Source organism: Ruditapes philippinarum, unplaced genomic scaffold (assembly GCF_026571515.1).
Source record: "Ruditapes philippinarum isolate M1 unplaced genomic scaffold, ASM2657151v2 ctg13_1_1_1_1, whole genome shotgun sequence".
NCBI lineage: Eukaryota > Metazoa > Mollusca > Bivalvia > Venerida > Veneridae > Ruditapes > Ruditapes philippinarum.
In genome coordinates this window covers 261,390-282,242 of record NW_026856696.1, presented here as the reverse complement: position 1 = coordinate 282,242, position 20,853 = coordinate 261,390, and the positions used below count along the sequence as shown (strand labels likewise).

The 20,853-nt window shown below is 35.2% G+C and overlaps 1 protein-coding gene and 1 pseudogene across 1 annotated transcript; one reads left to right on the top strand and one right to left on the bottom strand.

Moving 5' to 3' along the window:
* Positions 1–9,270: 9,270 nt before the first annotated feature.
* LOC132747412 (uncharacterized) lies at positions 9,271–11,497 on the top strand (annotated as a pseudogene).
* Positions 10,943–11,854, bottom strand: LOC132747413 (uncharacterized). The gene is made up of 2 exons (XM_060736786.1): positions 11,491–11,854; positions 10,943–11,071 (listed from the first exon to the last, which is right to left on the bottom strand). Exons 1-2 carry the CDS (start codon positions 11,852–11,854, stop codon positions 10,971–10,973), a joined length of 465 nt encoding a protein of 154 aa, XP_060592769.1. The 3' UTR covers positions 10,943–10,970.
* Positions 11,855–20,853: the final 8,999 nt, after the last annotated feature.

Genomic DNA, 20,853 nt, shown 5'->3' with positions numbered 1-20,853 from the left:
TTCAAAATTTCAATAGCACTCAACCAGTATATCAATTATGTTTATGATATTTTATCAAAAAGGTATTAAAAATGCTAAATTACCCAGCGATTGTAAATATTCGAACTTCTGTCCCTTGTTGAGTTTTGCGCCAAATGTAAGCGTGCCCGGATGTACGGTGCGCAGGTAACTATTTACCATTGTGCAAATTACGATAAATATCCGTTCAATGGTTAAACGCGTTAAAACATTGTAAAATTCGGAAATTTTTCCCGGTTTCATGGTCCTGTATGCTAAAAAAACGTTACCATGATAAACTTAAATCATGTCAAACGAATATAAATCGGACCGATGTCGGACCTATATCAGTGAAATATGTCAATATCGGATAGACATCGGTCCGATATATGGTAGTCGACACAGATATTCCATCATATAGCCGATATCGGCCCGATATAGGTATGTTTGCTGGGCTCCTTCCTCTGATATCAGCTCACCACAGTAACAAAGTATAAAGGCTCCTTGTTCTCTTTTTTTCTTGTTGCAGAATATTATGCACTGATAAGCAATAAAATTTTGATTTTAACAATTTTCTAATTCAAGATGTTTGAAATTTAAATCTAATAATTCAAGATGTTTAAAATCTAATAGGAGGTTATGTTTGTTTTTTACTCTTTTACTCCAGCCATGAATAAAACATTGATTTCAATTGAAATACAAAATGTACAAGTAAGCATGACTTGATATTTAAAACTAGGCCTAAGTAAACCATAGTCATTGCTATTCCTGAAAGTTAGTCAGGTTCTGGCCATGTCCGGTCTTATGAGATTTGATTGTAGTTGATACATGACTAACAACAATGACAAAAACTTATGATGACCATCAGTAAAGAGCTTAGACGTGTTTAAAAAATATTTACCGGTTTCCTCTTTGACAACAGGTATAGCCTCGGCTTGCCACTCACGTAATCAACGTAAACTCAACGTAATCTTTTATTGTTGTACTTGATTCTAAGACTTCCCTTAAGTAATTTCGAACACTAAAATTGAACCTTTTCTGACTTCCAGTGGGACTATGTCCCTCTGGAAAGAATTCATTTCTTAGAGTTGACTCAATTTTAGCCATATAGTCCTTGAGGCTAGAACCTTCATTGACCTGGGACTAGAATTTGGATGGTCCCTTGTGGATTTTATAATTTTATATCTCCCATCTTTAAAAGAGAAGTTCTGCCAACCAGCTTGTATAGAAAGTAAGGCTGTCTTGCGTTTTCCTGATTCCTATAAAATAGACCTGACAATATTCACATATTCACAATAAAAATGAAGATTTTGACAAACTTGCAGTATGACATTGATAATAATGTGATAACAATGCATTACATTATTTGATGAAAAAAACAAGAAAGTGTTGGTTAAATGCCCCCACTTCAGATTCTTTTCAGTAACAGTTTTTCAATAAAAGTTTACCCATTCACTCAGAGACAGAAATTTTTTAAACAATTGTAAATCAAGGTTTTTTTGTAATTCTCAACAATATAAGTTGGCAATTAAGTCATTGCTTTGACTTGTGATGAAGTTGAAACATATTTGACTTGCTAAATATACAATTAATGCAAGACCTTGAACCCAGTGACCCAAACTCTATCCAAACTTAAAGGACCACCTTAGGTATGTTCCTTGTAAGTGAGAGACCTTGGTAAAACAAAACATGTCCACAGGCACAGTGTCGTGCCTCAGCAAGTTGTCTTTATTCAAATCTGAACCTATAAGTTTCAGATCAAGATGAAAATGTTTACGTAGATGAGAATCATGCACAACACATCCTCTTTTTACCTGTCACGATGTTCACTTGATGAGCAAATTAGACTTGTTTTGGGGTCGTGTAAAATCACTGATACTGTTGTTTGGTTTACAAGATTTTATTTACAGGAAACTAAATAATACTAAATACTGCAAGATTATATGAAAAACATGAATAGAATAATTGTTGAAGTATATTTAACAGTAATAATAATGACAATTATATAAAAAAAGCAATGTTTATGTAATCCGTTAATTAAACAATATGAGGCTATTGTTCATGTTTTCTTGTTAATGTTAGTCTTCGTCGTCACTGTTCCTTTTATCCAGTTTTTGAATTGTATACGCTTTCCAACTTTATAAATTTATCTCTTTAAAATATGAACTATGTTCCAATTTATAAACTAAAATGACAACTCCGTCAAAGAAAATCTTCTTATGTAAACTATCAACTTTCTAAAGGAATCTTCTTATAAAATAAAATATTTCGTTCAATAAATCTTCTCAAATATTAACGTGAACACGAATCTGCATCTAAACCTGAACCTCAACCTGAACTCAACCGTCTGGAAGCCGTCAAGTTAACTTATTCCTTCACTTCCTTTTTAACTTATTTGTCATCAATGTGACCACTTAATTTATATAATAATGTCAACGATGTGACTTTAAACTTGCTACAGCTTAATTGTCAAGGATGTGACTTTTTAATTATGTCAAATATTTGACCACTTTTCTTTTATACACACATTATCGATTCCAGCTCTCAGTCTTACCGCTTTCTGGCAAATGCACCCTTTTATCTTGCATACATAATATTTCTCTCTCACTAAAATAAACATAAAATAAACATGATTCCCACTTTGTTTAAAATAGCAGATCATTAGGCTAGACGTGTGATAACGAGATCCGTTATGATTCCTTTGATTTGATCTGATCATAGAAAGTTAACCGCTAGTTCACCGTAAATTTCCTTAAAATTTGTCTGGTAACTTATTGATGAAACTTGATGTTCTGGCTTGTATTATTAGAGCTTTAGTTAACAATAAAAATTGAAAGATTTTCTTGACAATACCCAAGGAAAAATCTTGACAATGCATCATCTTAGGTGAACTTGACCCAACGACCTGGTTCAAGAGGGTGACACAAAGACTCATGATGAGCATTTATGAAAAAGAAAACTCAATTCATGTTATTCTAAAGTTCCTTCCATGCACAAAGAAGTTAATTATGGCATGGACAAGTTGTGATGCACACAAACAACGAATAGCAATTTTTAAGTCAATGTCAAGTTCAACACCTGCAAGTTGACAAAAATCCTCTAACCACTAAGCATAATACTTCAAAGCATAAGCAAGACACAGCCCAAACAAATTTTGTATCTTTATTTGACTTTTGTCCTCTTGTGAACTTGACTTTCATTTTGCATAAGACAACTCAACTCACCTTGCAGGACATTAATTTTGTTCCAAGTTACATTAAAAGCCATTCATGTATATAAAAGTTATTCTTACAAATGAATGCTTTAATTTTTATTTGACCTTGGACCCTGAAGTAAGATTTGACCTTTGCCACAGACACCTGAATTGTTCGCGCCACACTTTGCCCAACTATGAAGAACATTTGTCCCGAGTTATATTCAAGATTCCCTTCATGCATGTAGAAGTTATGCTCTGGACACGGGATTTGCTCTGACCCAAAGTGTGACCTTTTTTGAGGTGGACCTGGGTTTTGTGTTTCTTACCACCATGGTGAACATTAATTTGTACCAAATAACTTTGTTATCCTTCACAGAATAAGAAAGATACAGACCAGACAAATTCGGACAGGCTTATATAGGCCTTAGATACAACTATACGTCAAAAGGGACAATAAAGTCAACCTCACCGCAAGCAGGCTTGACAAATATTACATAGGCAGTTAAAAAAGTGTTTGAATAACATACGGTTAGCACTAAGTGACATTGCCCTTGTGACTCTTAGTACTGGAACATCGAAGGTATGTGTCTGTATAAACAAAAGTGTAGTAATCTATTTTTGGCACCCCTGATATTGACCTTAACTCAATTCTATGGAAGATCATGCAGGATATCTGTCAATAAATAAAGACTGTATAAGCAAATGTATAAGAAATATATTTTTAACATAGGTGACCTTGCGCCTACTGACCCCTAACTCCATCCAAAGGAAGAAGATTCCTCAATTTTATCTTTGTACCAAATATAAAAAGACTCCGTCAATAGTATAAGGTTATACCTGCAAAAGTGCAAACATTTTTTTACATGGTGCCATTGACCTAAATGACCTAAGTGGACTTCATCGGCATCCATATATAACACAAAAGACATCAGTACAAAAATAAAGGCCGTATAAGCAAAAATGGTTTAAATTTATTTTTTTAAACAATGACCTTGACCCAAGTTACTCCGTACTACACAAAAATTTAGAGGTAAAACTTTACGAACAATTAGATGAGCAAATACATGGTATTTATTGCATATTTTTGTTGTTTGTTGATATTTTCTACTTAAATTTGTTTAAATGTTTCAATTATATGGGTTTACATGGTTTATAACATATTTAATTTCAAATTTGTACCTATTTTATTCAGCTTTTAAACAATCCTGTCACAGAAAATTGGGACAACCCACATACATACATACATACATATATACACAAAAACACAGGTGAATAGCTATATGCCACCGCATTATACACTTAACAAAAGTTCTAACCGATCACTTTTTAAATTTTGATTATTTCATAACGGGTCAATAAATCCTTATAAAATTTTGCACATGTGATTTTTGTGTCATTTTCAACCGATTTATGGAATGAAAAATAATTTAATACGGTTCAATGCACTCACGCTGGTGGCAGGGGGCGGTTTACACATTTGGGCACGAAATGTTCGTGCAGAGCGTGGTGAGTATTAAATTTTACATTGCATAAATCCTTGTTAACTTTATAAGTGAAAAAACATAAAACATGGCACGAATGTTGATTTAGGATCGTGCCGTAGCAGTTGGAATGTTGAATGCTGGAGCCTCTATCAGACAGGTGAGTGATTGTTCATAAAAATATTTTTTTTGAATGTCGATAAAGTATTATTCAAATAGAAAAAAATTATAATTTTATGATTCTCAATGTGTTAATTCTTTTCGAAATAAAATAAAAGTCGGATCTATTGGTATTATTCTTTTCATATATAAGCGAAATCTCAGGGTGATCGTTTAGAACTTTTGTTAAGTGTAGATGCTGCGGTGGCATAAAAAGGAGCAGAACTCCAAAAATAAAGCTTGTAGTATAATTGCACTTCAACATGATCAGGAAATATTGCACCTTTTGTGTTGATATCGGACCACACAGTCTACTATCTGGCACCTTATATTATATCCACCTTATAAAAACATATTCTGGAACTTTTCAATAGATAGGTTTCCTACACATAGGGCAGTTGTTTCCTCCTCCTACAAATCTGCCTGCGAAGGAGTTGCAAAGCACAGTCATGGCCTCAAGGTATGAGCACAGTGTTCTTCATCTCAATGTAACAACTGTACAAAGCATAGAATTTCCTTGTGTACTATCAAGGTTAAATGATATCTGAAATTAACATGAAATACCACAATGCAGTGAAAACCAGGTTATAGAATATAATGTTATAACTTGAGCAGGTTGTAAAATCGAAGAAGAGTTGCATACACTACAAAAGAGTATTTCTTTGTATATGATATAGGTAAAAAAGGGAGGTAATTGACAAAAATGTTTTTTAGCCGCCTCCGTGGTCGAAGGGTTTAAGTCGTTGACTTCTAATCCAGTTACCTCTCTGGCGTGGGTTCGATCCCCGGGAGATGCTTTGGTAGTTTAGCGCGGAGGAAGGTAGTCTAGTACTGGTGTAACTCTCCAGGAACGATGGTTAGGAATCTACCCGCCTATATGACTGAAATACTGTTGGAAAAAGGCGTAAAATGAAACAAACAAACAAAAGACAAAAATGTTCAAATTTTCAAAAACACTGACAATATACATCAGAGCACTTGATGATCCTTCTGTGAAATTTTTGTTTTGTCAAGATCCCTTGAGAAATATAGGAGGAGTTGCTCACAGAAGAGTTTTTTTACTATCTATTAAACAAAGGGCCATAATTCTGCCAAAAAAGTTTGAATCCCAAAATAATGACATCATGCGCCAAAACAAAGTTCAACAAGCCGTATACTTATTATAAGTCAAGTAATTTTTTTACTAAATAACCTAATGTGACATCACACTGAGGATGTGATTTCCATCTATTGAAATAAACACTCGGGTATCAGAATATGATAACACAAAACAACCAATGCGTAACCCTACAGTAAGGGGTTTATGGTATGGTATGGTGTTTTCTACAATTTAACATAAAAACGTAGTAAAGACTTTAAAGCTGTAACACAGTCTTGCACAATATGAAATAAGAGAGTTCTTACTGTTGGTGTTCCTGAATCGTTTAGATGACTTAGTGGGCTTGCACCACTGACAGTATTCACTGCTCCAGTCTGTGATATACAGCTTGTTGTTGATACCTACAAGATGTGGAACAAATAACCCAATATTGCAGATGTGCCCATGAACTCAAGCATATGTATTTCTATGAAGGGCTTACGTTATCACAATGTTTGTCTAATGGAGGGTTGAAAGTTAAGTGGACAGTTGTAAAGGATCAATCAGTGTAGTAAGGTTACTTTCACAAATCCTTTCCCTTTATAGTGTGTAGTTATATGTTTGTATGGGTGTTTACTCTGAGTTAACATCTTTTTCGGTCATATCTTGGCGGCCAGTCCACCTAACCGGCTTTCCTGGATATGTAACCAGCAATTAGCAATTTCTCTGCAAGTGACTGACAACTTTCCCACATTATCTGCTCTAGTGACAGATGAATTGCCTTCAGACATCATCTAGAGAGAAAGTAGAACCCAGACCGGGGATCGAACCAGCAACCTTCGGATTGAAAATCCAGCGCTCTACCTATTGAGCTAACCAGGCGTATGATAAATATATGTATAGGGTCATAATTCTGGTTGAATTGTTTGCAGCAACATTTCTTTCACACTTTTCAACTTTTCATCCCTAGAGTTTGACCAAACTTTGTGAACTTATTTAAGAGAAGATGCTCTAACAAGTTATTTTTCTACATGGTATATAGGGAAAAAAATTAACAAATGGTCATAATTCTGTTGAATTTAGTCACAGTCAAAAATCCTTCCTTAACAATCAACTACATGTATACTGTTCACCTTTAGTCTGTTCAACAATTAAAGTTTGACAAAGCATTGTAATTACCATAGTGTGTACACCTGAATATGCAACTGTTTGTGTATTGGACAAAACCTGTAAAGATAATATAGTTTGGATTTAACATACTGATGCATTTGTGAAAATTATTGTTTCAACTTAACAAACAAGATGCACCGCAATGCGACGAAAACTAGGGCTCATTTCAAGTCACTGTGACCTTGACCTTTGTGGACATGACCCATTTTAAGAACAAGTGAGCTAATAACAAGAAAAGAAAAGTAAAGCGTACCGGTTTTGACAGAAGGTATATCCTTGTCTTTGTTTCTTTTGAATTAATAAACTCTCCCAGAGTTAGCGATTTATTTATTTCTTCTCCTTTAAATGTGCCAACAGAGAAATAAAACTTTTTTTCATGCCCAATCGGGCTTCTTTGGCCATGGAAGAAATGGTTCTTGAGGGTGCTTTCGATCTGCTCGAATGTGGCATTGATTTTAAGTTTCAGTTGTGTTGGGCCAGAATCTGGCCATTCTCTTGTTCCTTTAACCAGTTTGTAGCGCTTTTCTCGGTACGAAAAATTCTGCCATCCCACTTGGATATTCATATCACGACTCGGGTCCTTCCCTTTCCTCGACTGAAACAATACAAAGATCTAATTGCAACCATGCAAAGTACTTGTAAAACATGATAAGTATGATCATGTCAATTTACCCCACTTGAAACTGTTATAAATTAATAAATAAGAACTACCCAATACATGTGCATCTCAAATCAAAGAAACATGTTTCTGAATGAAGAACAAGAGGCCACGGCCACTATATCGCTCATTATGAGACCTGCGTGCTATCTTATTGACCTCATGACATAGTTTTTGACCCCTGGTATAAATCCTAAAAGATTTAATCAAGACAACATAGTAACAAAGTTTTGTCAAAATCATGTAAAACAAAAGGGCCATGATGGCCCAAAATCGCTCACCTTAAGGAATAGGTCTTAAAAGTATTTTTCTTTTAAAAAAAAGCAACAGGTTTATAAAATTCTTTAGTGTCATTTAAAGGTTAGTGTCAAATGTAAAGTGTTTTTGGCAAACAGCAACAGGAATGAGCGGAAACTGATAATTTCATATTATTTTCAAAGTGAAAGGGACGTTACTCTGCCAAAAATAATCGAACCATGACCAAATTCTAGCTCGACTTGCACATTCCTTTGACATATCCATATGTCAAATTTGAGTTGAATATGACCAAATTCAGGCCTTTTTTCCCCAATCCCACGGGTCGAAATATTGGCCCCATTCCCCAACCAAACTATGGTTTTTGTCCCCCAAAAATATTCACAATCTAGAAGTTGGCAATGAGAAAGAAAAAGTACCGCATTTTCAATTTTGGTTTCGCGAAATAGCCTTATGGAATATATTCATGTTTTGTGAATGAAAACAGGATTTTAAATTGATATCAGTTGTACATTCGTACACATTTTAGCCTGCCCTTGTATTTTTGATATGACAGAAAAAGCTGAACAGTTTAAGTAAGATTGATTTAGATTTTTTTAACAATTTAACACATTGAATGTGGAATGCTACTGATTTCCTCCATACCTGTTTCCATAACTCTATCCCTGTCTATGTAAATGGAATTAGTTTCCCCTTCAATTGATGAGTTGGCATCTTCTAGTTCTAAAGGCCTCCCAGTTACTATCTGTTCTTGAATTTTTCTAAGTATTTCAACGGGATTGCTGATATCATTTGTTTTGCAATACTTTATGCAATTTTCTACAATATCTCTCAAGTTCTGGCCTGGTTGAACCTGTTCAGAAATGTTATTGCCTACTTGATTTATGTTAGATGATTCATGGGCATTGTGAAACAAGTCTTGCTGTACAATTGTATGGAATGAGACCAGCATTTCATTCTCTGAGGACTCCTGGCCACTTTGAGTTAACCTATAAGGCATTTCTTGCTGTACCATTGTCTGGAACGATATTTGATTTCTAGATTCATGGCCACTGTGTAAGGATGTTTGTGTATTTGGCTGGCCCATATTGTCAATAGATATTAAAGGAATTTTGATGATTTTCAAACACATTAATTATTTTCACCTGAAATGTTAAAATGATTCCCCAGAGCTAAATCTGTAATGTACTGGAAAAACGGTGTTTAGCTAGGTATTCGAAAAGGTCAAGACATATATGTAATGAATTTCTAGCTGAAAAAATGTTTTTTTCAGGCCATGGTATTGGGATTTGTTGCAGAGCATTCATTATCATTGACAATGGTTCCAGAGATAATTAAACTCACCAAGGAACTTTCTAAAGACAAAAAAGCTGTAGATGGATTGTCTATGGATCGTACTTCTGCCTCTTACAAGTTAACATATGGCTTAAAGAAAACAATTCATGAGACAACGATAAATGAAATAAGACATTCACCATTCTCTCTCAATATAGATGAATCAACCAGCAACAACAACAAACATATTTTGGCAGTGTTGGTCAATTATTTCTCCCCGTCTAAGCAGAAAGTTGTTTGTGAACATTTAGCAGCAGTTGAGGTTGTAAAAGTTGACACAAACTCAATTTATCTAGCATTAGAACATATTTTTGAAGAAAATGATATACCCTGGAAAAATCTTGTTTCCATATTGATGGATTCTTGTGCAGTCATGAAAGGTTCCAAAAATGGTCTGGAAAAAAGGATACGAGAAGAAAAGGCTCCTCACATGTTGGACATCGACGGTGATGTCTGTCACCATCTACACAATGCAACAAAAAAATTTTGTTCACCTTTCATGTACTGGGTTGAAGGTTTATTTGGACAAATACATACAGACCACAAATGGTCGGTTGACTTACGTCAATACCTTGAAGAGATATGTCAGTTGCTGGGAATGCGTTTCTCTGTGCCTGAGAAGTTCATAAGCCATGAGATGGCTGTCATGTTATGATTTATCACTTTCAACTCTTCAGATGTGGGATGCTTATGTTATGTTTTATTATGCCTTTGTGAAAGACAATGAAGAATATAAACCTGTTATAGAAGAAATCTTTAAGAGAAGAAATGTCAGTGAGAATGCTAGAAAAAGAATTATCACAATACTGGCCACCATGGGGAAAAAAAAGATGACAGAAGATGGAATTAAAAGAAAGAAATTGATTGTTGAAAGAGTCCTGTATCAAGAACAAAAAACTGTAGTCCCATCATGGCCATTCTGGCTTGTTGGTGCTATAAATAAAATCAGTCCTTCACCATGAAATAATAATGTGAGCATTTATGTGTGACTGAATACATTTGAAGTCAAGTTGTTTAACATTTTCGGTCAGACCACAATAATATGCGATTAACACTTGCAATATTTTGTCACTATGACAACCACAATAACTTCAAAGCAGTCAAATGAAGGAATGGATGCTTATGCCGCACAGTAGTACAGCTTTTACCATCTGATCTTGATGGTATGGTTGTGTTTTGGTTACTGAAAATAGTCAATTAAATCCAGAATGCAACGTGGTATACTGGATATTATATCCATCTACTTTTTTAAATAAACTATATAACTCCTTGAAGAAACTCCTTGCTATTGGTTAGCAAGTCATTTTTGACTGAGAATGATTATGCTGTTTGCTGGCAATACAGCTGCAGACACAAATACAGACAAGCTGAAGCTGATAGTTGAATTTGATAGTTGATAGTATGATGCAAAAAAGCTCCGATAATCTACACAGATATATCAAGACAGTAATAATGCAAAAAAGCTAATGTGCTTAGACGAATGGCCACTTCTCCATTAACTGTCTGAAGAGATGTCGTTTGTAGCAAATGTTTATGATGACGACAATTAAACCGATGATGTATATCAGACCATGACATAAGCTCTCCTAAGCTTTACTAGTATGTGACCAGCAGTGCTAATAAAAAATATGGCTGGAGATGTTACTTACCTACACCATCTGAAGAGGAAGATGTTAACCCAGTTGATCTAATCTCTGGCATTTCGCATGGTGTGCCTGTTCCCGACTCTGTATCTCTGTCATCTGTAATGGATTATGGAAAGATTTGTTTATGTCACTTTCAGTCATTGTATTACATGGTACAAAATGTAATATACATGCATATAGAGCTGGTAGTGGGACACATTTCTGTAAGGACCGTTAAGAAATGAAAATACTCAACACATGGAAGATTTCCACGTAAATTTATGAAACTTAATTATACAAGATTGCAGGGTATGTCATACATTCTACATAGAAAAAACAGTACCGCTGTTAGCTACAACCTTTTCTTAAATATGACACCCATTTCCATGTCTTTCATGCCAAAATTTATTTATTGAAAATATCAACTTATTAAGACACTTCTGTACTGCTAGATCGTTTCAATGTTCAATACAAACTTTAATGGTCATTCGATCAATGTTTGGAAGGTCAATGTTAAACTCCAAGAAGTTAGATACCTGTATGATTTGTTGTAGTATGATTTGTTGTAGTGCATATGACTTTGTCAAACTCGTCCCAATCAATCAAGGTGCACAGCACCCAAGGATGTATCTCCTCGACTGCATCCTTACCAAGACCATTAAGGTTGTTCAGCACTCTCTGGAACACTGCGTTTGTATATTGCCGGACAATGACTGGAATGTCTGCTGGGTACATGCTGCTTTCCAGCTGTTCTCTATACTTTTCATCACATGCCAAATAACTCTTCAGAGTTTTTCTTGAGAGGTGTTGATGGAAACGTTCCGGGATGACACTGTGTAGAGGCCCAATAGCCATAACCCTGAAACATTTAAAAAAGGATCTGCCCTGTATTACATACATTTGTAGCCTACATGAGCGCTGATGAGTACACGACTGTCTGGGGTACGAAGGTTTACAGTCAAAACGCCCCCATTTTGGAAAATGAAATCATGTTTAAATACCTCTTTATAGTCAAATTTTTAAAATTAATGATTTAAAACGGATGGAAGTTATTGTTTTGATTGGAATGGGAGCGATTTGGGTCGCAAATTTGGACATTCTCACTTTTTGTGGGTGCCAAAATGGGACATTTTGACATTTTGACTTGCAACCGGGTACGAATTATCTTGAACGAATTTCAACATAGAATAGGTACAAATGTTCTTTGCCGATCGCAGAGTGCCTTTACAAAATGTTATTTTGTACAACTGAGCCCACATACACAAACATACCATTTAAATAACATTGGCCTTTCGCCATAATTGGCAAATTCTTATGTTTCTTTACCTGTTTCCATTTTCATCTACGAGGTCCGCCATTTTTTTCCACAAGTGCACGTAATATCGGATACATCAAACCGTACAAACCGCCTTAGGGGGCAGTTTGGTCGGTTTTGCAAACCAGTTAGCGATTTTGGAAAACAAATGGTTCAAACCTTTTCTAGTTCAAAACCAGTTTTACGAAACAAATGGAAGGTTTGAAAACCCGGTTTCAAAACCGAACTCAGTTTGTTGTCAACAAACGCGCCCTTAGCATTGGTCCTGTAGGCATGTTCACTTGTCCTGTAGGCGTATTCACTGGTTCTGTAGGCGTGTTCACTGGTTCTGTAGGCATGTTCACTAGTCCTTTAGGCATATCACTGTGTTAATCTGTAATGTGATGGATCTTATTTAAACATGAATAAATAACATCGGGCAGACTCAGCTGTTTCAATAATACAGTCGTTCATTTGTTCAACTGTACAGCCAATACCCATCTGACTGTGCTTAAGGATAATATTAAAATAATCCACACCATTTGCCAGACTCCTGTTTTAAAAATAAACTTTAAAAGTTCAAAGACCTATATTTGATAATTTATCAGTGTTTCAAAGAATATAATACTGTACATGTACAACTTCGTGTATCGGATAAATATTTTGCCAATAAATTGCCGATGTATGTCTTAGAATTGTTACATATATAGCCTTGGTGCACATAGGAATGCAAACGTATTTGTGCAGTAAATGAATGTAACACCTTACACTTGAATGATATAAATTATATTACAACAATAATTAATATGATAAATTCAACCTGAAATATTCTGATATTGATAAATAGAAACTAAGAATAATTATTGTTGATGGTAAATAGTAGCCGAAAAGGACTGGGCCGAAACGTGTAGGAAGTGAAACGACCTGGGTCGAAACGTCCAGGAGGCGAAGTGAACCGTCCAGATACAGTTACACAACATAAGATATGTTAAAGGGGTTTGTATGTTTCGTATACCGTTATTATTCTACTTACTTGCATTTGGTTGGCAACAAGGGTGCTTGCCGAACACGTTCATAGAAAAAAAAACATTTAAAGCACTTCGCATTGGAACAATGTAGGACGTTCGGCCATTTTGGATTGCATATGTCACGTGGTTTACTCCAATCGCACCACCTGTTTGATAGGCACAATTTGGAGAGTCTTCCGGATACTGTTCTGTCCGCTTGATTGGAAAATGAGATCTTCCGAAGATACGGAGTAGTAATTCAAGTCCGACCCTGGAACGTCATGATATGACATATACTGTGTCGATGTGACGTAAAACCCAAACAAACAAATTCTCTAATATGGCTGCAGCATTGTCTTCATCAACATTCTGCGCCAATTCCTTTTTTAGACATAAAAATAATATAAATACCGGTAGTAGCTAATAGACAAAATGAATACAACAGAATAAATATATCAATTCGATAAGTATCTCAGAACTACAGAGACATCCTGTGTTAGAAATATACAGGTTTAGCTGGCTTTTAAATAAACATACTTTTCATAAATCTTTGAATCACAGAAAACTTCTTACACCATTTGTTTCCAAAAAGCATTAAAATTTGAAGTAACATGGTCTTATAAATGTTTATAGTAGAATACAACTTACCAGATCTGTAAAGGTAATATAAAAAATAGTACTACCACTTCAGAGGCACAAAGTGAATAAGAACCTCTTAGATGACACCACTTTTTCCATGCCCTATTGTACTCTTTATAATAGTTCATCTTTAAACTATTTGATGAAACAAACATTTTAATTACCTTCGTTCATCTGACAGTCAGATACCTTGTGACATACATGTGAACTTTCTCAGGTGACAAGTAGGGAGATTTGACCCTAAAAGTAGGTACATTGAGTCTGTTTGGGGGGGGGGGATTTTCAGAAACAGGGAAGGTCTTAACACACAATATTTAAAAGCATTAACTACAAGTTCGTTAAAAACATTTTATTTTGCATTGTTTTTTATTTACAACCCACTTTTTATCATTAAAACTTTCTTTATAAAACATACATGTTTTTTCCCACTGCACTTGTCCTTTGATGTCAATGTTATTTACTCAACACACTTTCCACCATTAGAACTTTCTTTATATGACAAACATGCTTTTTTCACTGCACTTGTCATTTCTTTGCTGATGTCTCCGTGTTGTAGCACTCCGAATCACAATTTAATTTCATACACAACTGCGAGTTTAATGTTTTATCGGAGAGATTGTCTCTGTGATCCGTTTGGATTTTTCTTACCATAGGGAAACACCTTTCAGGGTCAGCATTGTGTACGTCAATTTCTGCAAGAAAAAGATAAATCTGAGGTAAATATTAATATGTGTAAAAACTTATGAACTTGTCCAAAGTACCAGAGAAATTCTGATTTCCACTATTTGCTAATATGCAGTCCTGTGAAATTGTAATAGGTACGTCATGAGCAGACGAAAAAAACAAGAAAATTTGGTGCTATACAGCCTTGTGATGTCAATCACGGAGGAGGATGTGCATTGAACTGATTCAAATACTGAAGGAAATTCTTATTTCCACTACTTGCTAATGTGCAATCCTGTGAAATTGTACTAGGTACATACAAATGGCAAGGAGCAGGGTCAGATGTTGTAAATTGTGGAGCAGGAACAGTGGACTGCCTGTAAGGCCCAGAAAAAGGGGGAAAAGCTGTGGCTGTCGTCCTTTGACGACGTTGATCAAATGTTGCATATTCATAATAATTTGAATTTTTTATGCCCCCGGGCATATAGTAATTGATCCGTCCGTCTGTCCCTACGAGGTTAACCTAGAACGGCTAGTTGGATTTTTCTTAAGTTCTACCTGTACCAATGGCTTCATAATTTACATACTTACTAATCCATACAAAGTATATGATCTGGGCAAGTTACATATCTATGGCTTCCATTTGCATAAAGCTGTGGCCCTTTTCAGCACTTGGAAAATGAATAATGGTTAACCTTAACCGGCAAGTTGGAAATATCTTATGTTCTATCTGAACTAATGGCTTAATAATTTTCACACTTACTAACCAATACAATGTACATGATATTGCCAAGTTATATAAATGTGCCATCCATTTTCTCAGTTACTTCCCTTTTTATCTCTTTGAAAATAGGGCCTTGTAAACCTATTCCGCCAAGTTGGATTTATAAAAAACTTCACCTAATTACTTAATTTATTTAATGATATCTTATATTTGGTAGGTGGATACCTTTAACGGTCCTCTAATTTTTTGTGGCGTTAGGCGTCTCTAGGTGAAGGTCACTTGTGTAAAAAAATAAATCTAAACATTTTTGCTCATACAGTCCTTATTTTTAAGTTAATGTCTTTCATGTATATAATAGTCATACAAAGGGAGGTCCACTTCCTTTTCCTTTAGTAAGGGGTCATTTGGGTCAAGGTCACCAATGTCAAAAATAGATTTTTTACATTTTTACAGGTGTATTAACCTTATTCTATCAACAGATGTCTTGTATATTTTGTGAGGTATTCTCATTTGGATGGAGGTAGGGGTCTGTTTGGTCAAGGTCACCAGTGCTAAAAATAGATTTTTACACTTGCTTATACAGCCTTTATTTATTGACAGATTTGTATTATAATTGGTAGGAAGATAACTTACATGGTAATCCTCCTTTGGATGGAGTTAGGGATCAGTTGGGTCAATGTCACCAGTGCTAAAAATAAATTGTTTACACTTTTGCCCATACAGTCTTTATTTTGGATATTATTACTGACAAGAATCTGAGCCGGGGGTATTTGTGTTTAACAAACACGTTCTTGTTTATTTATTTGATGACTTCAAAAGTCTTAAATATATCATTTGATATGAAAAAAAAATCAATGCACAATTTATATAGAATTGTAAACAATATCTTAGCTTCAAAAGGGTTTAATATAATATGCATTTAATGCGGAATGATTCAATAAGAATGAAATTAATTAACTTTTTAGCATGCAGAAAAAGTGCATGTACACTGATATTGCCTTCGTCACCATGAATGGCTATTTCATCCAAACTTTTCCCAGCATAATTTGTGATCTGTCCTGTCTCAAGTGCCATTAAAATCTTTGATACCTTGGCCACTTTTAGTGTATGCTTAGGGAGATGATATTTATCACGATGTACACTAAAGTCATGTGCTTAGGGAGATGATAAAAATCACGATGTACACTTATGTCATGTGCTTAGGGAGATGATAAAAATCATGACGATGTACACTTATTTCATGTCCACGAAACTCTGCAAGGAGTGCCAGTTCATGATCATTTAGGTTAAGGGTTTGAGAAAGTGTTGCTTTCTGAAACCTAAGCTTTGTAGAATACAATAATTCCGGATGTTGTGCGCCACATTCCTAAATGTGGGGCAATGATGAACCTTTTTGTGCCCCCACATTAGTGGCGGGCATTTAGATTTACCCTTGTCCGTCCGTCCGTCTGTCCGTCCGTCCTTCCGTCCGTCCGTTCACTTTTGTGTCGCACGTAACTCAAAAAGTATTTGACCTAGAGTCATGAAACTTTACAGGAATGTTTATCAGCATGTGTAGTTGTGCACCTGGGTATTTTCGTCTGGATATTTTTAGTATTTTCAGAGTTATTGCCCTTGACTTAGTAAAATTTTGCAATTATCATCTTGTGTCGCATGTAACTCAAAAAGTATTTGACCTAGAGTCATGAAACTTTACAGGAATGTTGATCAGCATGTGTAGTTGTGCACCTGGGTATTCTCGTCTGGATAATTTTAGTATTTTCAGAGTTATTGCCCTTGACTTAGTAAAATTTTGCAATTTTCATCTTGTGTCGCATGCAACTCAAAAAGTATTTGACCTAGAGTCATGAAACTTTACAGGAATGTTGATCAGCATGTGTAGTTGTGCACCTGGGTATTTTCGTATGGATATTTATAGTATTTTCAGAGTTATTGCCCTTGACTTAGTAAAATTTTGCAATTTTCAACTTGTGTCGCATGTAACTCAAAAAGTATTTGACCTAGAGTCATGAAACTTTACAGGAATGTTTATCAGCATGTGTAGTTGTGCACCTGGGTATTTTCGTCTGGATATTTTTAGTATTTTCAGAGTTATTGCCCTTGACTTAGTAAAATTTTGCAATTATCATCTTGTGTCGCATGTAACTCAAAAAGTATTTGACCTAGAGTCATGAAACTTTACAGGAATGTTGATCAGCATGTGCAGTTGTGCACCTGGGTATTTTCGTCTGGAGATATTTTTAGTATTTTCAGAGTTATTGCCCTTGACTTAGTAAAATTTTGCAATTTTCATCTTGTGTCGCATGTAACTCAAAAAGTATTTGACCTAAAGTCATGAAAATTTACAGGAATGTTGATCAGCATGTGTAGTTGTGCACCTTGGTATTTTCGTCTGGATATTTTTAGTATTTTCAGAGTAATTGCCCTTGACTTAGTAAAATTTTGCAATTTTCAACTTGTGTCGCACGTAACTCAAAAAGTATTTGACCTAGAGTCATGAAACTTTACAGGAATGTTGATCAGCATGTGTAGTTGTGCACCTGGGTATTTTCGTCTGGATATTTTTAGTATTTTCAGAGTTATTGCCCTTGACTTAGTAAAATTTTGCAATTTTCAACTTGTGTCGCATGTAACTCAAAAAGTATTTGACCTAGAGTCATGAAACTTTACAGGAATGTTGATCAGCATGTGTTGTTGTGCACCTGGGTATTTTCGTCTGGATATTTATAGTATTTTCAGAGTTATTGCCCTTGACTTAGTAAAATTTTGCAATTTTCAACTTGTGTCGCACGTAACTCAAAAAGTATTTGACCTAGAGTCATGAAACTTTACAGGAATGTTGATCAGCATGTGTAGTTGTGCAGCTGGGTATTTTAGTCTGGATATTTTTAGTATTTTCAGAGTTATTTCCCTTGACTTAGTAAAATTTTGCAATTTTCAACATGTGTCGCACGTAACTCAAAAAGTATTTGACTAGAGTCATGTAACTTTACAGGAATCTTGATCAGCATGTGCAGTTGTGCACCAGGTATTTTCGTCTGGATTTATTTAGTATTTTTAGAGTTATTGCCCTTCACTTAGAAAATTTTTGCAATTTTCAACTTGTGTCTCAAGTTACTGAAAAAGGATTTGACATAGTCATTAAACCTTATGGGCAGGTTGCTCAGCATATTTAGATTTTCACCTGGGGTTTCGCTTGTGGATTTATCCAGTATTTGTAGAGTTATTTCCCTTGAGTTAGTAAAAAGATTGACAGAACAGTGGCGCGGTGGGGGCACCCGTGTCCTATGGACACATTTCTAGTTACTTATTTAAAAGCAAACAAGTAAACAGTTTAAACAAATCGTTAAAAAGAAAATGCAGAAAAGAGAAGTAAAATCTAATATATTGCTGCAATTAAAATATTGGTAACTTTCTATGACGTTCACTTAAATAAACATAGCAGATCATACCCACTGAGCCAGTTAATAAAAAAAGTTTAAGTATCTCTCTTCAAAAAATTATTGGTGTATCATTTATTATAAATTGGACTGTAAATATTTTTCTATGTCTCTGATATAAGTAATGTATACATAATGATCATAAAATGTATGGGTGAAATATAACAGTGCAACAGTTTGGGTGAAAACTGTTCAGAATTGTATGACTTGCGCATAAAAGAAATTGTTAATGTCCACCCGCTAGATTGTCACAAAGTGTGATCTTAAATGTAACACACATACTTTAAACAAAATAGGCTTCAGAGGAAAAATTTTGTGGGTAAATGTTATTCACATTATCACAATGTCTATTGTAATTTTACAAACAATAAAGTTGCATTGAGTCAAATTTTAGCAAATATTTATACCTTTTGGTCAACTCACTGACACTTGATACATGTATTTACTAAAGCAAATGAGTACATGAGTAATATTACTGAAAATAGTCTGTGTTTAAATGCATCTATCTGTCTATTGAAAATGACTTTTTATTTAGGCGCTAGTTCATAACTTTTAAGCTAAAATGCAACCGAAATAATAACCTCTGGAGTACCAGAACTGGACCAGTCATCTGCATCTTCTATTGGTACAGTAGTTTTATCGGCATCACTTTCTCTGTCTGTTTGTGAAGTTTCTTAGTTTTGAATGGATGTAGTTTTGGGAGTGCCTTCTTTTTTTATACGAGTACAAGTAGGCTTTCAATGTTTTTACTTACTCGTTTGATACAAATCTTCAGTTGTGGTGTCTGAAGATACGTTTTTCACCTTAAAAGTCACGGATTTCTGCATTAGATCTTGTAAGGCACCAAATTTGGAAAACAGAATTTGGGAAAAACTTTTAAATCATTGACTGTCATATGCCTGTCCAAACTAAGGCCCCTTGTCCCTCCACCATTTTTGAACCTATTTTGGCTGAAACAGTTCTGCAAACTATTAAAGTGCATCCATCCCCTATCAATGCGTCTTTAACGGTCGATGAGCGTTTTGTTACCATTTTTGCGTCCACTTTTCCCTTTTCCATTTAGGTCTTTACTTAACTTAAGACATTGTCTTAACTTAAGACATTTTCACTCAGAAGGGATGCTGTAAATAAAAAGAACACACATTCGTTCATATTGTACTATTTAACATAACTATAGGGTAATGATGGACAGCGATTTCTGTTCTTCATTGCATATATCTTCATCATGTCTACTAGGCAATGAAACTAAATCAAGCATTCTCTTTTCTATGGAAAATATTTTTAAGGTAGGATTATGTAAGAATTGCATAATTGTCTAATTCAATATACAACTATACTTTTTACAAATACTGATGCTCCGTATATAGAGGGTTGTAATAGTATATAGATATACTTTTTTTAACAATAATTTTGAGAATATTTAAAGCTGGTCATCAGAGAATGATTTCTGTGTCATTAATAGTTGATTATGAACCGAACGATTAACAACCATGCATGTTCTGCTTGTTGGTCCAATTAACTTGCGTAAATCCGCAGTGCCTACGCTACAATGCCATGTGATGAATGAGAAACTTGTTAGTCCCTTTTCGAAAGATTACTGGATATAGTGACTACATTTGCCTGCAACATTTACAATTTTGCAATTTTTAGGGATTCTGTTTTTCTTTAGAAGGTGGCTAGCTATATGGGCCTGTACTGCTAGTCAATAGTTATAACCATATAAGAGTCACACAATGTAGGCTACCCAGTGGCATTTTTGACAGAGTTTTTGAGTCTGCCCATGGATGATACTGGTAGGTGCAGGCTAGCCTATTTACACTGTATTGGTTAGCCATACGGCATTGTTATCCTCCGCCAATGGAACCGGGAGGGGGATATAGTTTTCGCGTTGTCCTTCGGTCCGTCCGTCCACCCGTCGTTCCGAATTTTGTTTCCGGACTAGTTCTCAGCAACTACTGGCTGGAATTCAACGAAAATTCGTGGGAATCATCAATATCAATAGGAAATGCGCATATCATCGGCTTGTTCCGGTCCGACACTTTAACTAATAGTTATGGCCTTTGATAAGTTATGCAGTATGCGTATAGAGTATAAATCGTTTCCGCGTTACGTCTCTGCAACTACTGGCTGGA

Bases quoted from the DNA above. Each gene is read 5' to 3' on its own strand.
- LOC132747413 (XM_060736786.1), bottom strand. From the start codon at position 11,854: ATGTATGTAATACAGGGCAGATCCTTTTTTAAATGTTTCAGGGTTATG. The intron at 11,072-11,490 runs GTATCTAACTTC...AATCCATTACAG, and splicing joins TACTACAACAAATCATACAG to ATGACAGAGATACAGAGTCG.